Genomic DNA, 19,831 nt, shown 5'->3' with positions numbered 1-19,831 from the left:
CCAAAGGGCAGACTTTGCGCCTTGCTCCGTCTTCTATTCCGGGCTAGGCAGGTCCTCCACGTCCTCGTGCTCCAGCGTCTGATCCACCTCCACCTCTCCATCACCACCTTCCTCCTCCTCCTCCAACTCCTTCTTTTGTTGCTCCGCCGCCGCCGCCTCCTTCTTGGCCACCTCTGCCTTTTGCTGCAGCTGCTGCGCAATGTTGATCAGCGGCGTCGTGTCGTTGAAGATGCGCAGCAGCATCGCCGCGCGGTCCTCTTTAGGCAGCATCAGGTTCAGCGAGTGGATGCTCTTCCAGAGCGGCAGCGCCATGGCCTCGCTAAAGTCCGGGTCCGTCCCGTCGGGCTCGATGCGCAGCACGCAGCAGCCCATGCCCACGTCGCGCACCCGCGGGCCAATCTCGTCGAAGCGCTCCCAGGCGCCGTCGCTTATCTTGGGAAACATTTCAATGAGCAGCTTGCGCAGCGTCTCCTTGCTGGTCAGCCGCACCACGCGCGGCTCGCCCACGTAGCCCTGCAGGATAGGCATGCCCTCGGACTGGATCCGCCACCGGCACACCTCGGCCGACGGCGCGTCCTGCTTCATAAACATGCGCACGCCGCCATGGATAACCTTGATGCCGCGGCCCTCGTTCTCCGTTAGAATGTCGCGCGTCAGCGCTGTCGTGTAGTAGATGGCCTTGGCCGGCTCGCCCATCTCGTTGCGCACCATGTAGCGGTTGGTAGGGAAGCGCGGCGACAGCTTGTAGAATTCAATAATGTTTTGAATGGTTGCGTGTGAAGGGTCCAGGTACTTGAAGGGCTCCTCGAGAGGGCCCTGCTTCTTCTGCTGCTTGTGCGTAGGGTCTGGTTTGAGAGCAGCGGGCGTGGCAGCCGCAGACGAGTCGCCTTCCGTCTTGGCCTTTTTGTTGGCAGCTTCAGCTTCAGCTGGTTCCTCCTCGAGCGCACGCTTGTTGGAGGTGCCGTTAACGTCCTCCATCTTGACATCCTCGGCGGCGGGCTCGGCTGTCGTCTCAGCAGCGGGTTCAGCCTGGACAGGCTTCTCGGCCTCGGGCGCGGTATCCGTCTGAGCAGGCTCCTCAGTCTCATTAGCAGGAGCCTTGTCGTCACCGTTGGCGGCTGTCGCGGCGGCCTTGCGCACGTTTTCGTTCTTGGCCTTGAAGTCAGACTTCTTCTCGAGAACCGTGATGAAGAAGCCACCAGTATCTTGTAGGTGAGAGTAGACTCTCATGCAACGCTCCAGAGGCAGACCGTAGGCGTCGGATCCCTCGCGCTTGGGAAACATGGACTGGGAGACCCGACCAGGAATGACACCCTCGTTGCTCTCCTTGGCGAATTCTTCCACTTCCTCCCAAGAGCTCCAGATGCGGTTGCCCTTGTCCATAATCTTCCACTCCTTCATGCCAGGAACGCGCTTGAGGCGAGGAAGTTGGTCGCTGCAATCGATAATCTCAACGCTATCAGGGCCGCCGCAACGTTCAATAGCAGACGCAATGACTGATTCGTTCTCAACAGGGTTCATGCTGCAGGTGGAGTATACGACGCGGCCACCAACCTTGAGGAGCTGGAGTGCGCGTACGAGTATGCGAATCTGTGTAGCGTGCAAACCCAGAGCACTACCCGGCTGCCAGTCCTTCCACAAGTTGGCATTTTTACGAAGCGTTCCGTCTCCAGAGCAAGGCACATCGGCGAGAATGCGATCAAACTTCAAGTAGTTGGGCTTGTTTGGTGTGTTTGGCGAAGGAGGTAGCTTGATTGAAGGGAACTGGGTGGCATCGTGATTCGTGACTAGGAGATTGGGCGAAGAAAGGCGCTTGAGCTGGTGGACAAGCATGTGGCCACGCTTGTAGTCGGCATCGTTGGCAATCAGCAGACCGGTGGCGCGGCCCTGGTCAGAAGGGTCGGCGTCAAGATCGGCCTCGACCTCCTCCTTGGTCTCGTCGCCCAGAACGAGGCCGTCTTCTTGCGCAAACTGGCGCAGAACCTTGCGCACGCGAGATTCTTCGCCGACGTGAATCATCTCTAGCAGCTGAGCCGACTTGCTCCCAGGCGCAGCGCACATGTCGAGAACCGTCATGCCGGGCTTGAGGTCCATGAGCATTGGGGGAATCATGGAGACGACCTCTTGACGGCTGATATTTCCGACGCTGGTCTCGGAAACGAGAAATTTTTGAAACGCGGCAAAGGGGGGGAACTTGCGAACGACATTCTTGGGCGTAGTCATCCACCAGGCGAGCTCGTCGGGGTACCAGGGAACAGGCATGGGCGGCTCGGCAGTTCGACCATCCTGATGCTCAATGTTGGTGATTTGAGGGATATATCTCGTTCGCAAAAGTCTCTTGACGGCCAGAGCGTGTCTAATGGGTCGGTGGTCAGTGAGGTAAAATGCGACAGCCTTTACAGCCAGGCGCAAAACTTGGTGCGCGTGCCTGCGAATACATACCCCTTGGAGCCGCAGAAGCGGAAACTGTTGGGAAGTTCGCGCTTGAGAGCATCCCAAAACTGCTGCTTCTCCTCTTCAGGGAGCTGCAGCAGCGTATTGTAAAAGTTTTCGAGCTTGTCGTTTTCCTTCTTCAGCGGAGGGTAGTCACGCCAGGTGTTGCCGCCGCCCTGGCCACCGCGACCACCACCGCCGCCGCGACGATTCTTTCCCTAAGTAAAATCGCAGACTGTTAGCCTCGTACCAATTGAGATGTGCTTGGCAAGGTTGCTCACTCTAAACTTGCCCATTTTCGCTGGATATGGTTGATGAAGGTTGGAAGTGGCCTTGATTCGCGCTAAGAAAATTTCCAGACGAGGAAAAGGCTGTAGCCCCGCGAGACTACCTACCTACCTACCTAGGTAAGGTAGCTGTAGGTGCGCTGCGTGTGGTAAATACAGTGTGGAGACAAAAGTTTGTAGCCTCAATCATAGGTACTTACGCCATACCATACTGGGTACTGGAGGGGCGGGGCGGGAAAAGGCTATCTTTAAACGGAAACTCTGGACGGCCGCTTCAGAAGGATTTATAACGTTTGGGACGACATCAGGGACAACGTGGGACAGACCAAAGGCTTGGACCTGCGCGAACTTATGTCTAAACTACAGCTCTCAGTGACCGAGGCCGGCAACCGCACTAAGGTTTCGATGCCGTGGTAGACAAGGTGCTCAAGCGGCTCGAGGCAGCCTAGAATACCTGGGAAAGACCGAACAGCACCACACACCAGCAGAAGTGTATTTCGACACTCGACAGCTGGTGACGCTCATGCCGACGATCGTGGCTGCCACGCAACAATACAGCGGATTTCCCCTGCAGGAGAATTTCGGGAAGTTGTTGAGACTCAGCACTCACATGACATGGAGCAGCCTTCAATTACAGCTTAACTCGTGGCGAAAGAACTCTGCCGCGATAGAGTTCTGGAAGACTATTGCTAAGCCAACAACAAGCATGGCACAGCTCTCAAAACCAAGGGGTGAAACTTAGGGTCTCCGTCTGAGCGCAGTAAAAGGCCAACGTATATATGTATATGTCGCACTTTCTAGTTACAAAATACGGGGCTTGCAGCCAACCAATCTCTCGAAGTCTGTTCTGCCTATCCCAGCACAATATTACCAACCAGGGACGCAATGAACGATCTGCTGTTTCCAAACTCCCCACAGTTGGCCGATCCTGAGTCAGATGGCTAAGTTTTGTATGCCAGGCTAGAACCGACAGGGGGGGCGACGTACCTACAGGGCTGAGATGTATTTCATCGGACAGAGGGGAGCGAGTTACCTGACAGGCATACAAAACAAACGCACAACACCTAGTACCCGCGCTAGATTGGCGTGCTTTTAGCTAGTCGCTAGTCAGGGAAGTTAGACAGAAAGATGAAGGGCTCACCGAGGCGTATTGGAAGCAACCATGACTCTCAACTGGCACGCGCGACTGCAAAACGAGAAGGCTTGAACTCGGAGGAAAATATATTGGCGGCGGCAGGGGCAGGGGCAGAAGCATCGTCGGTGGTGACGGCGGCGAAGGCGGTGGCAACAGCCTCGATTTGGTCAGACATGCTGCATATAAGTAAGGCTAAGTTAATTAGTTCTTAGATATCAAAAACATTAGAACTTCGTTGACATGCAAAGCGGAAATAGCCTGAACGGAGAGGGATTCTAACCCCCGGCAACACGTTGCCTGCTGGCTCGGCTAGGCCATCCGCGGTTTTTGGCCGTAGCCGGGCAAAAGAGCCAACCAGTGAGTAGTGAGGCCAGAGCCAACCAGAGAGTAGTGAGGCCAGAGCCAACCAGAGAGTAGTGAGGCTAAAGCCAACCAGAGAGTAGTGAGGCCAGAGCCAACCAGAGAGTAGTGAGGCTAAAGCCAACCAGAGAGACAAGACCGGAGCCTATTATGAGAGAAAATGATTATGTCAGGGGTTTCCCCCTGCATATACTAAATCAGGTTTGTTTGGATTGGTGGTTTCCCACACTGAAGTTCACTTGCTCAGTTTCGTCTTGCGAGCCACCGAATCCTTCGGCTTCACCTCCGGCCGTGCTCTGTCATCGCGATATTTATCGTTCCCGGCGTAGACACATGGTACACCAAACTTCAACTTCCAACCAGCCTCCAGATGCTCCTCCACTTTGTCTCTTGGGACAGTGATGGTGTAGCGCTTAATCGCAGCAGGATCTTTCCCGGCCAAATGATGTTTTACGAGGGCGTCTGCTGGCCCACCTGTATCTTTCATAGCCGGTCCAATGACCTTCTCCATAACCAGGAACTCGGTCTCTGCCTCAGCTGCTGTTGCGGGACAGTTCTTTGCCGATGGCGGTAGACACAACACGGGTTCAAATTGATGGTTTCCGAATTCATCTTCGACGATCTTTAGGCACGGGTAGCCTCTTTCTTTCCAATAGTCCTCGACAGCATGCCAGCCACGGTTGTTTCTGTCGATGACGCCTTTCGGATCCTCCTCGTCGTCTTCCCAACCGTCACGGTAGGAGAGGTCGACTGGACTGTTAGTCGGCAAGGCTTGCGGACGGCGGAATATATCCTCCTCGGCGGCAGGGGCAGGGGCAGGGGCAGGGGCATCGTCGGTGGTGACGGCGGCGAAGGCGGTGGCAACAGCCTCGATTTGGTCAGACATGCTGCAAGTTATGGTTAGAATCTAGTCCGATAGTTATGACTTTTGATAATTAACGGACTTTTTTTTTCGGTGGTGGTGGTGGTGATGGCGATAATCTCTCGATGTTTTTGTTTGTGTTGTGTGCGAGTGTGCTCACAGCTCGTGGCGGGCCATCAGTTAGTCGAATTACGTGGTCGTGGGCTATTAGGGCTTCGAATTTGGAAGAATAGCCCTACAATGATGCCTGAGGGTATAGTTTCAATGCTCAAGGCAGCGCATGCCTACGAGGTCAGGGCAAGGTGAGGTGCAAACGGCTAGGTGAGGTGCAAACGGCTATCTGTGAAAGTTGCTGATTGCGGCATCGCGAAACACCGCCATAGCACCGGCACAGAAAGGCAAGGAATATTGAAATGAGGGGCCAGGTAACTGCAATGGAGTTTTTTTATTCTTATCTAGCTCTGCGAGCTAGTGAAATGCTGCGTCGCTGGCATTGCTGGGGTAAAGAGAGTAATAACTGATATACTTTCTAAAAAGCCCCGGCGAAACTGCAGGCTCAACTTGCCGAAAATGTAGAGCCTCTTCACGACGACCAGCCGAAACACCCAATTCCTAGTATACACGCGAGAAATATATGACTGAGTAATGACCGAGTCTTACATGTTCTCATCATCTTTCCTGACTTATGACACAATTGAGGCCCCACGTCGGGTCTCTTCGTAGCTTTTTCAACTCGGCAGTCCGTTGTTGATAGGCCAAGATTTGTAGAACGATAGTCTGGCAAGACGGGCAAAAAAGATCAAGCTGCGCGCGCCCGAAGAGAGATGCTAAATCTTCGACCTGTGTTCTTCTTAGTCCTGGTTGAGCAGCTTTCAGACCATGTAGAGCGCGTCGTGCAACGTGAAACAGTATCGTGGACAGTCGTCAAAAGATGAACGAACACTGGCGAGTCCTCAAGGTAGGAGGTTACTGTTCCTACACCCAGCCCGCGCTCCTCGTGCTGACAAGCGACACTGGCTTATGGAAATCCAGGATCCTGGGATTGAGACAAGAGCCGTCTTGGGAATGATCGCGCCCTGGGAGTGAATGCAGTCCTGGAGTGAATAAATGAATGTGTCATGGGAGTAAGTTCATCCCGGGAGTGAATGTGTCCCGGGAGTGAATGTGTCCTGGGAGTGAGTCACCTGTCAGCAGCGATTCGGAAGAAACATGGCACTTGTAGACACTCTTTTCGTTGCAAGAGCAACCTTTTTCAGAATGTTGGTCATGTTGATTATGCCAGTAATAGTGCATAATGTGATATTTTGTATATGCAAAGTACATGCTTGCAAAGTACATGCTTATATATAGCCCGCCTATGTTCTCGGGCTGCGAAGAAAAGTCACAACACCACCACAATATCCAACCAATTCATTCAAGCGGGTACCCTCCTGCTCTTGCTGCGTCTTCCACGCTTGCAGAGCTGCCAACAAAGACGCACTACCCAGAACAAGATCAAAATGCAGTCGTAAAAATACAGTCATCCAAGCTTGGTTAAGCTCGTAGTCGCGTCTCGCCTTGAGTCTGTAGGTCAAGGCGCGGATAAAGTGCAAGAGTTCATTAGTGTCATCGCCTCCGCTGCCAAATGACAATGATCGCAGCTCCAGGTCGGCGCTTGAGGGCGACAGTCCCTTCAGGTGATCAATAAACTCCTCATCTGAAGCATCGTCAGTATTATAGACAAATTGAGTTGCACAAAGTAATACTTACAGTTGCCGCTGTCTGCTCCTACCCTAAGCTTCGAACTAAACACTTCCTCGAGTCGAGCCTGTTCGAGCTTCGTAATTCGAGAGCCTGAGCCGTCATCGTTTCCATCTGTGTTCTCTGCAAGCGCCTTTTTAGTGCCAGCAGATGGCAAGAAGAAAGGCGCCTTTTCTGGCGCCTTTGGTGCTTCCTTCGGCTTGTTCCGCTCTTTGATCAAATCCAGATGCAGGAGTGTTTGCCATCTACTCCTCGGCACAAGGCTGAGTGTTGTCATCTCGGAGCTCAGCTGATCGACTGTAGGAGCCACCAGGTCGGCATCGGTATCCTCTTCTTCATCTTCAAAAGCGCCCTCAAGAATTCCTTCGTTGCCCTCGCCAGACACAGTAGGTCCGCGCAAAACGGTAATCTCTTTTTCGGATATTTGCCGCGTTGCAACATGCTTGAAGAGTGCCTTGTTGGTCCATAATGTGACACCTGGTTCATTTTCAACGCATGCTGCCAAGTATTCGCCCGTGGCTGACATGGCAATAGCATTGCACGGCTTAGTCAGACGTATCGCGTCAATCAAATGACTTGTTGGAAGATCCCAAACCCGAACAAGGCAATCTTTCGAGGCTGCAATGACCCATCTTCCATCAGTCGAAAAGCATATATCATTGATGGTATCTTGGGGGCCCCAGAACTCTCTAATGGTCCGCTTTGTTTCGATATCGACCACGCGGATAGAATTATCGTCGCATGAGAACACAAGAAGGTTACTGCCGGCGTGGTAACGGCAGCGTGTCGGGAAGGTCATTGGTGCCCAGTCGAGCTGGTCCAAAAGTGTTCCAGTAAGAAAATCCCAAAATTTGATCTTGCCGTCCATTCCACAGGATATCACATATTTGTTCATCGAGTCGACCACCAGGCCGGTAATGGGCTTTGTGTGTTTTCCGGAACCAGGTAGAAATTTCTGGCCGCTGTTTGTGTGTGATAATACAGATTCATCGCCCTGTCGTAATTGTTGAGCCTTGACTTGACGAGCCTGTGCGGGAGTCAGTTTGGAAGGATAGCGCTGGCGATGAGTGCCGGACTGCAGATTGTACATGTCCATCCCACCATTCTCCGATCCAACGACAGCGAATGTGCCGCAAGGACTGATGGTAACCGTTGAAACATTGGATCCATCTCCGGTAGGAAGAGCCCAGCGTCCGGCTCGACGGCGACCCCAGAACCAAGTCCTGGCATAAGCGTCTCCCTTGTGTGCTGTGACGACACTTTCCCAACCAGTCATACCACTGATTTCGGCGTCCACCTTCTTCTTTTGCGCAGCGCCCTTTTGCCAGATTGGTTGTTTGCCAGGCAGAGCGCCGATTCCTCCGTCACGGTTGATGGAGGTGGCGATGCACGTAATCTCGGGTGCCTTGAGATCTTCGAGTGTCGTAGTCATGCCGTGCGCAGTAGCATTAGTGGCAAGGATGCCAACCTTTTTCGCCTGTTTACGAATATTGCCTTGGCTGAGCTCTGCACTCTGACCATCGCGGCGCAAACTCCAGCCCCAAAGGCTCCTATCGCGGCCACCGCTGATCAACCATTTGTTTCCCGCTTCAGCGCCATCGAAATCAGATGGCAAAAAGGTCAGACAATTTACAGGCCCAGAATGACCACTGCGCGAATGTAAGACTCGGGGAACAGGCGAGAATGGACTGGCATCAAAAATCCAAGATTTTAGAGCGTTGTCCCGACCGCTGGTGAGAATAAGTGGCTGGCCAGGGAGAAATTCGACTTTGCTGATGCCTCCCCTTACGGCAGACCCGTCACTTGTGGGAGGGTTATGCGCGCTTCGCAGGACGCTCATGACTCGGCCACCGCCATTGAGATCCCAAAATGTGACGTCGCCTGTAGCTGTGGTTGCGGTCGCCATAACACCATCTTTGCGCCCATCCGTACCGGCGCCCACGCCATCGGCACGGAACGATATGCATGTGATGGGAGCATCGGTGCTTCCAGCTTCTAATTGCAGCAGCGGCTGGTCCGTAAGCACATTGGTCACCACCAAGAAGCCAGATGAGTAAGCAATGGCGAGAAGAGAAAGCGCTGGACTAGGCTCGAGACAAGTAACAGAGCCAGCCTCGGAAAATTGCGGTAGAATGGTGTAAATGAGCTTTCCGGTGCTCACATTCCAGATTTCGACCCAGCCGTCCTTGCGACCAACAAAGATCTTGTTCAAGAAAGTAGGCATCATGGTCACGCCACCAGTAATTTCGTTGTCGTCGTTTGCGGCCGCCATAGTGTGGATGGTTGTATAGTGTTCGAGAGTTGCCGATTTGAAAACCTCGATCCTCTTCGAGGCACAGGCAACAAGCCACGTTCCAAAAACCAGAATCTGCTGAATCGGCTCGTCAAGGTCGTCTGGGAGGGTAAGCTCATCAATCTTTTTGCCTCTTTGAAAGACCCAGATGCCCTGAGTTTGATTACCGTCTGCTCCACCCCATGCAGCAAAGACTTTTTCTTTCCAAGCAAAAGTCGCGGTAATAACGGCGGGAGTTTCGGGTCGGGTGACGAAGACCAAATTGAGACCACGCTTCAGGTCATAGGTTTGTAAGGCTTTGCCGACCGAGGTTGTTATCTGAAATGTTGTTTTGCCGAGAGGGATAGAGGTAAATGGCACACTAGTCGGCGAAACCAAGCCGACAGTCTGCGGCGAAATAGGAATTAGCAAGATATTAAAGCAGTGTGGTAAAGAAAGATGCGTACTCGGAACGGGGCAAATATGCGCGAAGCATTCGCTTGTGCTTTGGTGCCAGACGTGGGAGCAGCGACTCTCTGGCGCTTTGCCAGCGGCCCATCTGCATGAGGTTGCGTCATGGTGCCGTAGAAACTGTATATCTGAAAAGTCGTGCCTGGTCGAGCCTGGTTTTGCCGCCAGAAACATTATCTAGAAAATTTTGGCGGTGTTGAGAATTGCCATTTTCTGCCGGACCTGCCCCACCTAGACCGCCTTGGTTCCACTGATACGGATGCGGGTGGTGAGTGAGAGCTATTCAGCCTACCTAGGTACAGGCACTCGATGAACACGGCTAAACGCAGTGACTGGTCAATCTCAAGGTAGAACCGACAGATATGTGTATACTAGAACGAAATTCGATATTGGGTCATTGACAGCATCACGGCCTGTACGGGGCTACTTTATTTAATTTGGCTGGCAGTTTATGGTACGCATTGCCAGTTGCCCACCACTAACTGGCGGCCAACTGCCAGCTGATTACCAGTCTGTTGTTGCCCTGCACATTCACGGCAATGCTAGCAACCAAACGACCACCACGATGCATGCATGCTATTGGCGATACTGCATACGAGGACTGCCTCAGGCTCCCTCGACTCCGATCGTGTCTCATTAGGCGCTGACCTACAACAATACTGGCATGGACCCTATAATAGCGCCGTCGTCCCCATTTCTGCCCAAGCTTCCCCGCAGGTAGTGCTGCACCCACGAGCCCATCGCACATCACGCAAAGTCGATCTCCAACAAGGGCTGATGAATGGCGCTGGGCTGCGGCTCCATCTGAGGCTGCAGGTGGCACTTTCCGACACCTAATCAGTCTGGCCTGCCCAGAAACACGTCGATTACCGGACATCAACTAGTTACTGCAGAACGAACAGGGCCTGCTCGCCGTTCGACAACGTGGGAGCGAGCTAAACCATACTGGTGACTGTCCTCTGCCCTGCGATCTGCACATGTCACAAGTCCAGAAGCATACTCGCCAGCAGCTTCTTTCGACGTTGGCCCAAGGCCAGCGATTACCTAGGTAGGTTCTGGCTGCGGCTGGTTTGGCCAGTCAGTGTGGCGGCTCCAGATTTCGGCCTTGTTAGCGTGACCTCCAAAACCGGATCGCTTCGCCATGGAGCCTCTGAATTTTACCACCACGGGGTCCGAAAACGGGGCCAAGCTTCTGCCATGCTCGACGACTATTTCCTCCTCCATCTCCGTCAACAAGGACAACGCCGACTCGTCCGTACCCTTGACTTCAACCGACCCCAAGAAGCCTTCCACTCGTGCTCACGCCCGCATCCTTTCTATCCCGGCTGTTATTGGCTCCGTCACTAATACCAGGAGCCGGCATGCAGAGCCAGGCACTTCCGACATCCACCCCGCGAGAGCCAGCCTGCCCACAACCGCGCACGGCTCAATCCAGCTAACGAGCACACGAGCGCTTCTGGCACATTCTCGTCGCCAATCCACCACTTCTGCCACTTCCACAGACGACAGCCCTGCCCCTAAATTCCACCACGATTCGGATGCCCAGCGAACCCGTCTCGCCACCATCGACGACCCAGCCCGCTCCAGCGCTACTCTCGTCACTCCTCAGAGGCCTCCTCGGTCCCAGTCTGACTCTCGTCGCCTTTCAAATAATTCCATATATTCGCTTGCTTCTGCCAGAGGTATCATAAATTCTTGTTCCCAAGGCATAGACAAGAGAGCCACTGCACGCTCCGCTTCGGCCAGTCTCATGTCGTCCGTCAAGGGCTCCGGCTCCGGCCAGTCAGAAAGCGGTGTCTCCAATGTCACCGTTACTACGTCCTCCAATTCACAAGCCACTGGTCCTGCCGGGCCTCAGCTGACACCCCGAGACCCTCACTCGCAGCCGCTGGACATGATGCGACGCCCTCAGCGGGCCGAGACAATGCGTACGCAGCCAGACCGCTCCCGCAGCAGGGTAAAGCGACGCTTCAGCGGCAGTACTGCCAACAGCAGCCATAGCCCTAGCAGTGACAGGGGTAACCATCACTACAGAGAAGAAGGTCAGTACAAGCGAACCCGTCCAGTAATTTTTCGCCAACGCGTTTTCTAGCCAAACCCGCGCAGTGGGGTGTCATTGGCATCTGCGCCCTCGACATTAAGGCGCGCAGCAAGCCGAGCCGCAATATCTTAAATCGCATCATTGCTAATCGAGAATTCGATGTGGTGGTATTCGGAGACAAAGTTATTCTTGATGAAGGTCAGTTCCAAGCATACCGGGGCGCACAGTAGCCTTTTATACTAACAAACACGGCAGAGGTTGAAAATTGGCCAATTTGGTAAGTCTATGCGACCCAGTGCCGCTCAGCTCGGTCAGCCGTTCCGGCCTAGCTACTCGCCGCGCACCGGCTGAATGTACAGCCTCTACATCTCAGACAAGGGTGAACTAATATTTCATAGCGATTACTTGATATCGTTTTATTCCGATGGCTTTCCACTTGAAAAAGCTATTGCCTACGTCAAGGCTCGGAAGCCGTTTTGCGTCAATGACGTACCAATGCAGCAGATTCTGTGGGACAGGCGTATTTGCCTGCGTTTACTTGACAAAATCCATGTCCGCACGCCAAAGCGTCTCGAAGTTAGCCGCGACGGTGGTCCAAGTCTGCTCACAGCCGAGGTTGCAAAGTATATCAAAGAAGTCTCTGGGGTTTCTCTTGAACCCGTTGATCCGACCAAGACAGCGACTCCGAAACTGGTCGAGCTTGTTGATAATGGTGACGCGCTTAGTGTTGATGGCGTGGTCTTGCGGAAACCATTCGTCGAAAAACCTACCAGCGCAGAGGATCACAATGTCATTATTTACTTTCCAAAGAGCGCCGGCGGTGGTGCAAGGAAATTGTTTCGCAAAATTGGCAACAAGAGCTCCGATTTTGTTGCCGACCTCGATACGCCTCGCTGTATCACTGAACCGGAAAACAGCTACGTTTATGAAAGCTTTATGCAAGTTGACAACGCTGAAGACGTTAAAGCATACACCGTTGGCCCGACCTTCTGTCATGCTGAGACTCGAAAGTCGCCTGTCGTTGACGGTATCGTTCGACGCAACACCCACGGCAAGGAGTTGAGATATGTCACTGCCTTGAGCACCGAAGAAAGAGACGTGGCAGGCAAGATCTCGACTGCATTTGGTCAGCGTGTTTGTGGGTTTGATCTCCTTCGGGCTGCGGGCAAAAGCTATGTCATTGATGTCAATGGTTGGAGTTTTGTGAAAGACAATGAAGACTACTATGAGCATTGTGCCAGTATCTTGAAGGATATGTTTATCAAGGAGAAACTCCGACGACTGTCTCTAACGCCTCCTCTTCCGTCGCCAACCGTTTCAGATGTTGATTCCATGTCAAAGACCACGGCATCGATCAAGGAAAAAGAGTTGCAGTCTGCCAATACATCGCAAGCTACCACAGCCTCGCCCGCTCCCACTGGCGAACCAGAATCAGCCGTTACAACTGCACCACACTCAACATTCGCTACATCGCTTCCGATATCCGACAGTGCACTGACTTCGGCACTTCAGAGCACCATAACAAGTTTGCACCTTCCACCTCCTGCGTCAGATCCGACTCTTCCGGTTCCAGCGGCCGCCGCTTCTTCGGCACCCGGGTCCGTCAAGTCTACAACGACAGCCAACACCTCCGGTCACCAAGTTCCCATCGACGAGAATCCTCCTGCCGTTCCTCCCCCAAAACACTCATGGAAGTTAAAGGGCATGGTTTCGGTGATTCGACATGCCGACAGAACCCCGAAACAAAAGTACAAGTTTACATTCCACACAGAGCCATTTATTGCTCTCTTAAAAGGACACCAAGAGGAAGTTTTACTCATTGGTGAAGCTGCATTGGCTAGCGTCATGCAAGCTGTCGACATTGCGTTTGAGCAAGGTGTCGAGGATCGCGGAAAGCTCAAGTCTTTGCGAAACGTACTTGTCAAGAAAGGCAGCTGGGCTGGAACAAAGGTTCAGATCAAGCCCATGTTCCGTAAAAAGAAGACTGATAAATCTGCCATGAGCCTCCCCAATGTCAACGAAGAGGAAGAATCTGCAGCTCAGGGTGATTCTGACCACGTGGCCGAGAACGGAACCCACCGCGTATCGCCACGCAGACACGACTCGCTCTCCGGTGTAACCATGTCCAAGTTCACGGCTGCCGAGGAAAGCCTAGTGCTTGACAAGCTGCAACTCGTTATCAAATGGGGCGGCGAGCCTACCCATTCAGCTCGATACCAAGCGCAAGAGCTGGGTGAAAATATGCGCAACGATCTCATGCTCATGAATAGAGATATTTTGGATGAGGTGCACGTCTTCAGCAGCTCAGAGAGACGTGTGACGGCGAGTGCCCAGATCTGGGCGGCATCTTTCCTTGCGCAAAAAGAAATGCCCGAGGATTTCATCACTGTTCGCAAAGACCTATTGGATGACTCGAATGCCGCCAAGGACGAAACCGACAAGGTGAAGAAGAAGCTCAAGGGATTGCTGCGCAAGGGCAATGAACGTCCCGAGCAGTTTGCCTGGCCTGAAAATATGCCAGAACCTTCCGAGGTGCAGACACGAGTGGTGCAGCTCATGAACTTCCATCGACGAGTGATGCAGTACAATTATGGCAAACTCTACAGCGGTGCAGCCACTTCTCTCGGTGCCATTTCGAATCCTAGCACTGAAAAACTCAATGGCGAAAGCTCTAGCGCATCTATTTCTTCGGCGCTTTCGCACGCGAATGCTGTAACTAGCATCCAGTCCAGATGGTGCTCGGGCGAGGATGCGGAGCTTTTCCGTGAGCGCTGGGAGAAGCTCTTTTCCGAATTTTGTGACGGTGAAAAGGTAGACCCGAGCAAGATATCCGAGCTTTACGATACGATGAAGTTTGATGCCTTGCATAATAGGCAGTTTCTTGAATGGGTATTCACGCCTCCCAAGGGCATGTTGGAGGAAGAATACGGCACCAAGGAGCGTTCCAAAGATGGCGAGGACGGCAAGGAAAGCAAGGACAGCAAGGAAAGCAAGGACAGCAAGGACAGCAAGGCCTCGGAAGATGCCAAGGGCGCCAATTCTGACAACTCTGACAAGTCTGATCAGAGCAATCGCTCTGTTCGCAAGCTGTTTCGCAGACGTTCGTTCATCAACAGCGTTAGGGGATCAAATGATGAAGCGCAACCCGAGCAGTACTTTCGCTTGTACAAGGGCACCAACCAGGCGGCAACAAAGTCTGATCCTCGGCATGAGCCCCTCCAGGAACTTTATAGACTTGCGAAAATTCTCTTTGATTTTATTTGCCCGCAGGAATATGGCATTTCCGACAGCGAGAAGCTCGAGATTGGTCTTTTGACATCGCTGCCGCTTTTGAAAGAGATTGTCCATGATTTGGAAGAGATGCAGGCTTCTAACGACGCCAAGTCCTTTTTCTACTTCACCAAGGAATCTCACATCTACACGCTTCTTAACTGCATCATCGAAGGCGGGATTGAGACGAAGATTAAGCGCAGTACTATCCCTGAGCTAGATTATCTCTCGCAGATTTGCTTTGAGTTGTACGAGTCGGAGGTGACGCCACCTGCTGGAAGTGTAGCGGACGACGAGCCCGCATTCACATACAGCATTCGTATCACCATCAGCCCTGGATGCCATGTGTTTGATCCTCTACACGTGCAGCTTGATAGCCGACACTGCATTGGGTGCGCGCCAAGGCGTAGTCTAACGGCTCATCAAGACTGGCTGCAAGTGATTAAGACTTTGCGGGCCAAATTTACTCAGTAAGCATTCAGAAAATAGCACCAAGGTTCAGTACTAATGGCGTGACGCAGGGTCAAATTGCCAAAGACGTTTTTGGCGGTGAATCTGTCAGAGGCATTCGACTTTGAAGAAAACGACAAACTCTTTGCCGATGATGCCCCTCTCGAAATGAAGGCAACGACGCCCAAGGAACCCGTTGTCCTGGACATGACAGACGTGGCCGCTCCCTTTAGCGAAGCTGAAGTCAGGAACGGCGGTGAAACACCTACATCAAAGCAAGATGCACCGCAGTAGCTCTAAAAATGATGTCTTATCAGCTTGGTGATTCTTGCAGGGTACTTTAGACTTGGGTTGAAAGACTGCAACATTGTCTCGAACCTGCCGTGCTATCGGGCTCGAAAAAGTTTTCTTTTCTTTTTTGTTTGTTGATTTTTTTTTTTTGTTGGTGGGTAGAGAGGTAAAGGTAGACAAAATGACTGCGTGCAAGCGACTAGACATGTGGGAGACTGGGTGAAGGCACGAAGAAGCGATGAAGATAGAATTAGCGGTGTCGATAGAATTTATGGATTATTTGTTTTAAGCGGGCGTCTTTTCGGGCAAAAAGACAAGAGGCAGCAACGCGATACATTTGATACATTTGATACATTTGATACATTTTAATACTGAGAGCGGCATTAGACTGAAAAGAGATGGTCATAAAAGGAAAAGGTACCACTCTGTGATATCGTTCCTATTAGTCTCCAATTTCAGGGGTCAACGGTCGCTGAAACAAGAGACGAAGGCGATCAGCAGGTCCCACAGTCGATTGGAGCTCTTTATTAACAGTTGCGGTGCCTGGCGCCAAACTATTTATCAGTCAGTCCATACCTAATTTCTTGAATCCTCGCCCCGCCTCCACAAAATCCACCATCCGCGCGAGTCACGCAGATCGTTTGTGTATCCATCCTGCCGTTTGATTTCTCGCGTAAGCACCCTTCTTCTTCTTCTTCTTCTGTTTCCTGCGGCAGAGCATTGAAACGCAGGACCATGTTCAGGTTCTTCAGCTTGATACAGCTATGGCAAATTTCCAGCTTACGCACAAAAAAAAAAGCCACGAGACGACAAAGGGGGGGGGGGGGGTTTCGTTATGCGACGGAGGCGTGAAAAGACAACCCCCCCCTTCCCCCTCACAACGTGAGCTGAGAGATGTCGTCGGCCAACCTTTTGGTCTGCCCTGCATCGCCGTCACACCCAACTTGGCTGGTCTTTCGAATGATGCAAGACGCAGCAAGCAGATACACACACACACACACACACACACATCCGAACCAAATTTCCGAGCGTTGGCAAGCCACCAACGAATTCGGCCTCGGGGAGGAGGAGGGGGGCCGCTGGATGCGACCCCAACCAACAAGCGGCCGCCAAAGACGCCACTTGCTGCAGGCAAGGCTTTGCGACTTGACTTGAGCTAGCTAGATTCATCACGAGCCCATGGGGCTGCGAGCCTGCCTGCCTGCCTCTTGTCATGAACCCTGCCAAAACCACGTTGCCACCGCTGTTGTTGCTGAAGAAGAGGGCGGGGAGCTCCCCTCCCGGCCTTGCTTCTTGTGTTCGAGTACGGATGGGTACTCGCCAATATTATCCGCCGCCTCCCCCCCCCGCCCCCTTCAGCACCCAATTCGGACTGCTGTCGCTGTCCCCTCTTGCAGCTTCTGCCAAGCGGGCGAGCGAGCTGGATGGACTTGGCTAATAATGGGCCTGCATGGACTTGGCTAATAATGGGCCTGCATGGCTTGGTACCTTTGGTGTGGTGTTGACGACTCCGGGGGGTGCACATGTATTTCTTTCGTTGCTTGGATTTCCGAAAAGTGCTTTTGGATGTCCCCAACAAGCATCTTGTCCTTTTCCACAACACATGCGCATCTACATCTCGCTTCTATTGGCGTTCCCTGAGTCTTTCATTCTTGCTCCGTCGTCCCACCGCATGAGATGAGCCGACTCCTACCATATGCACAGGGTCTTGACCTCTGAAGAATGCCTTGATCTTTTCCCTCTTCTTCTTCTTTTTTCCGACCTAATCCCGGGTGCGACTCTCATCACACAATAATGCTCTACTCTGACCCGCCGCCTCTGCGGCCCTTTAGCGAGGCCAAACCGACCTTGCTGGTATCATGGTGGATTACGCTGTTTTGTACATGCATCATTCTGTTGAGACTGGCGGGACGGTATATCCGCGTCGAGAAGCTGTTTCGCGAAGACAAAATTGTCGCACTTGCCCTTGTGCCGCTCTTCCTGCGCATCGCCTGCGCCCACGTCGTGCTGCTATGGGGCGCCAACAACGTCGACCTCGATGGCGTCACCCTCTCAGACGCACAACTCTCGCATCGAGTCACAGGCAGCCGTGTCGTCCTTGCCGGCAGAGTATTTTATGCCGCCACGTAAGCTTTTTCTGGTGGCTCGCGATTGAGCGCAATTTGTCCGCCGCTAACAACCTCGTCTAGATTATGGACGCTCAAGCTCACGACACTCGAGTTTCTGACTCGGCTGGCAGGCGCATCCATGAAGAAGATTTACCTACGGCTCACCATGTTTCTACGATATGCCCTTGGCGTGTCTTTCATCGCCGTCCTCATTACCAATCTCGCCGTGTGTCACCCAATTGCCAAATCCTGGCAGCTAACGCCCGATCCGGGCGGTCAGTGCCGACAAGGCTTCGTGCAGCTCATCACCATGGGGGCGGCCAGCGCCGTGCTCGACATTATCCTCATCGTCTTTCCGGTGCCTCTTATCCTTTCTACGCGCATTCCCACTAAGCGCAAGGTGCTTCTCGTCATGCTTTTTTGCTTTGGCTTCTTGACAGTCGGTATTACGTTGTATCGGGTGCCCCAAATCATCAAGCTCAAGGGCGACCAGATATTCCGCTCCATGTGGGCGTCTGTTGAGATTCTGGCCGCCACGGTTGTGGCCAACATTGTGGCCTTGGGCTCGTTTCTTCGCGATAGCGGCGCCAAAAAGACAAAGTTTCGTCCGGGATATCACAGCAGCGGCACCACGTCTCGGGGCGGCCACGGCGTCACCACGGGCGCGACCTGGGAGGACGTGGAGCACGCAAAGTCGCAGCAGCAGCAGCAGCAGCAGCAGCAACAGCCGCGCAAGACTGATAGCGACGAATGGCTCAATGATTTGGACCCGCGTCCACGCAGAGAATCCATGCGCAGGATGAATCGATATTCGTCGCATTCGTTGGGGAATGTACGGGGACCCAGTCCCACGGCGAGCCATGATTCTCTGATTAGACAGGAGAGATCATATCACCGAGGCCATGCAGGAGGGATGGATATGTCAGCTCCGAGACCACCGCCTGCAGCAGTCATGGCCGGCTCTGGCGGCTTCTAAATGTCATGATCATGTAGGCCGTTCCTTTCTACTACCCATAATTACACTAGAATATACCATTTGATTCGAGTCGCATGGCAAAACAATGGCACCCCTGAGCTAGACGCCATGTTTTACACCTTGTGAAGAATATGTCTCATGCAGGGGGGGGAGGGGGCGTGTAAGTTGGAACGGCGCCCTCCGACGTTTGTGCCTCGTTCTTGAATGATTGCCCACTGCGACCATTGTTAAAATAAAGACGACAACTCACTCCACTTGTTGAAGCAACGAAAAGGTGAAGAAGAAAGTCCACTGATATGCTTTGAATTCACAATGAGCATCTGTGGAAAGTTGCTTTATTCTTTAGCGTGAGATTGTCTGGTGTAATCAAGTGAAATGCAACGTTTTGGTGCCAACGCCGCGCCAGCCCCTTCTAGGCTCAAGTAACTCATTATCAGTAATCAGGCAAAGCCACCGCACCCGCAAGAAGACAAGGGCCTTTGTCTTTTGTCTTTTACTGCCTAAGAAAAAGCTTACATAGTCGCAAGCTAGTGTGGTTTGTGCATCGGGTCTTCTTTCAGTGTCGTCAAAACGTTTCTTGTCCTAGTTTCTGAATGGCCGTTTGTCGCCCAGTAGTTCCACGGCAACCAATGAGCACCTCGCAAATGACGAGTAACTATAACTTTTTTTTAAAAAAAAAAAAAATCTTGGCGGTCGGTGCCTTGTCGTCATCGTCTTTCACGTTGCTGCCCCACAAGGTTGTGATTTATCAGTAGGACAAAGTTGTCGTTGACGCTGCTCGCGGGCCATGGACATTTGGTACGGGCGGGCCGCAGCTTCTACTTCTCGCGGCCCCCAAAAGCTCAATGAAGGAAGCGTCGACGGCAGAGACGGTTCCAGCAAGTGGCCATTGAGAAAGAGTTTTGAATATGAATATGCTCGAGCACAGCCAAGCAACACATGAGCTTCTACAACAGACGTCGCATCAGTAACCACTCTGCAAGTTTGAGCCTTCTATTACGAGTGTACAAAGATGGTGTCGTGGTACTACACCGGCCCAAGACCGATGGCACACTCACGCAAACAGACTACTCAATCAAGTCTTGACCACATCAAATCCTTACGTAATTAATATTCTATTTAGAGTGCTTTCATA

General features: G+C 52.6%; 5 protein-coding genes across 5 annotated transcripts; 2 read left to right on the top strand and 3 right to left on the bottom strand.

The window, feature by feature from the left end:
- Window positions 1-33: 33 nt before the first annotated feature.
- BBA_06910 (NOL1/NOP2/sun family protein) lies at window positions 34-2,729 on the bottom strand (the record flags this gene model as incomplete). Its single annotated transcript, XM_008602007.1, has 3 exons — window positions 34-2,356; window positions 2,443-2,651; window positions 2,715-2,729. The coding sequence occupies 3 exons, from the start codon at window positions 2,727-2,729 to the stop codon at window positions 34-36; spliced, it is 2,547 nt and encodes an 848-aa protein (XP_008600229.1).
- A 1,721-nt stretch (window positions 2,730-4,450) lies between these two features.
- BBA_06909 (uncharacterized protein) lies at window positions 4,451-5,101 on the bottom strand (the record flags this gene model as incomplete). Its single annotated transcript, XM_008602006.1, has 1 exon — window positions 4,451-5,101. The coding sequence occupies one exon, from the start codon at window positions 5,099-5,101 to the stop codon at window positions 4,451-4,453; it is 651 nt and encodes a 216-aa protein (XP_008600228.1).
- Window positions 5,102-6,432: 1,331 nt separating this feature from the next.
- Window positions 6,433-9,667, bottom strand: BBA_06908 (WD domain-containing protein; the record flags this gene model as incomplete). Its single annotated transcript, XM_008602005.1, has 3 exons — window positions 6,433-6,773; window positions 6,827-9,497; window positions 9,557-9,667. The coding sequence occupies 3 exons, from the start codon at window positions 9,665-9,667 to the stop codon at window positions 6,433-6,435; spliced, it is 3,123 nt and encodes a 1,040-aa protein (XP_008600227.1).
- A 1,034-nt stretch (window positions 9,668-10,701) lies between these two features.
- BBA_06907 (histidine acid phosphatase) lies at window positions 10,702-15,615 on the top strand (the record flags this gene model as incomplete). The annotated part of the gene is made up of 5 exons (XM_008602004.1): window positions 10,702-11,602; window positions 11,653-11,799; window positions 11,857-11,878; window positions 12,000-15,341; window positions 15,393-15,615. 5 exons carry the CDS (start codon window positions 10,702-10,704, stop codon window positions 15,613-15,615), a joined length of 4,635 nt encoding a protein of 1,544 aa, XP_008600226.1.
- Window positions 15,616-17,406: 1,791 nt separating this feature from the next.
- Window positions 17,407-18,696, top strand: BBA_06906 (integral membrane protein Pth11-like, putative; the record flags this gene model as incomplete). The annotated part of the gene is made up of 2 exons (XM_008602003.1): window positions 17,407-17,738; window positions 17,802-18,696. 2 exons carry the CDS (start codon window positions 17,407-17,409, stop codon window positions 18,694-18,696), a joined length of 1,227 nt encoding a protein of 408 aa, XP_008600225.1.
- Window positions 18,697-19,831: the final 1,135 nt, after the last annotated feature.

The sequence above is a fragment of the Beauveria bassiana genome (genome assembly GCF_000280675.1).
Source record: "Beauveria bassiana ARSEF 2860 unplaced genomic scaffold BBA_S00021, whole genome shotgun sequence".
NCBI lineage: Eukaryota > Fungi > Ascomycota > Sordariomycetes > Hypocreales > Cordycipitaceae > Beauveria > Beauveria bassiana.
Note: the sequence above shows the minus strand (reverse complement) of the source record. Positions and strands in the feature narration are given on the sequence as shown.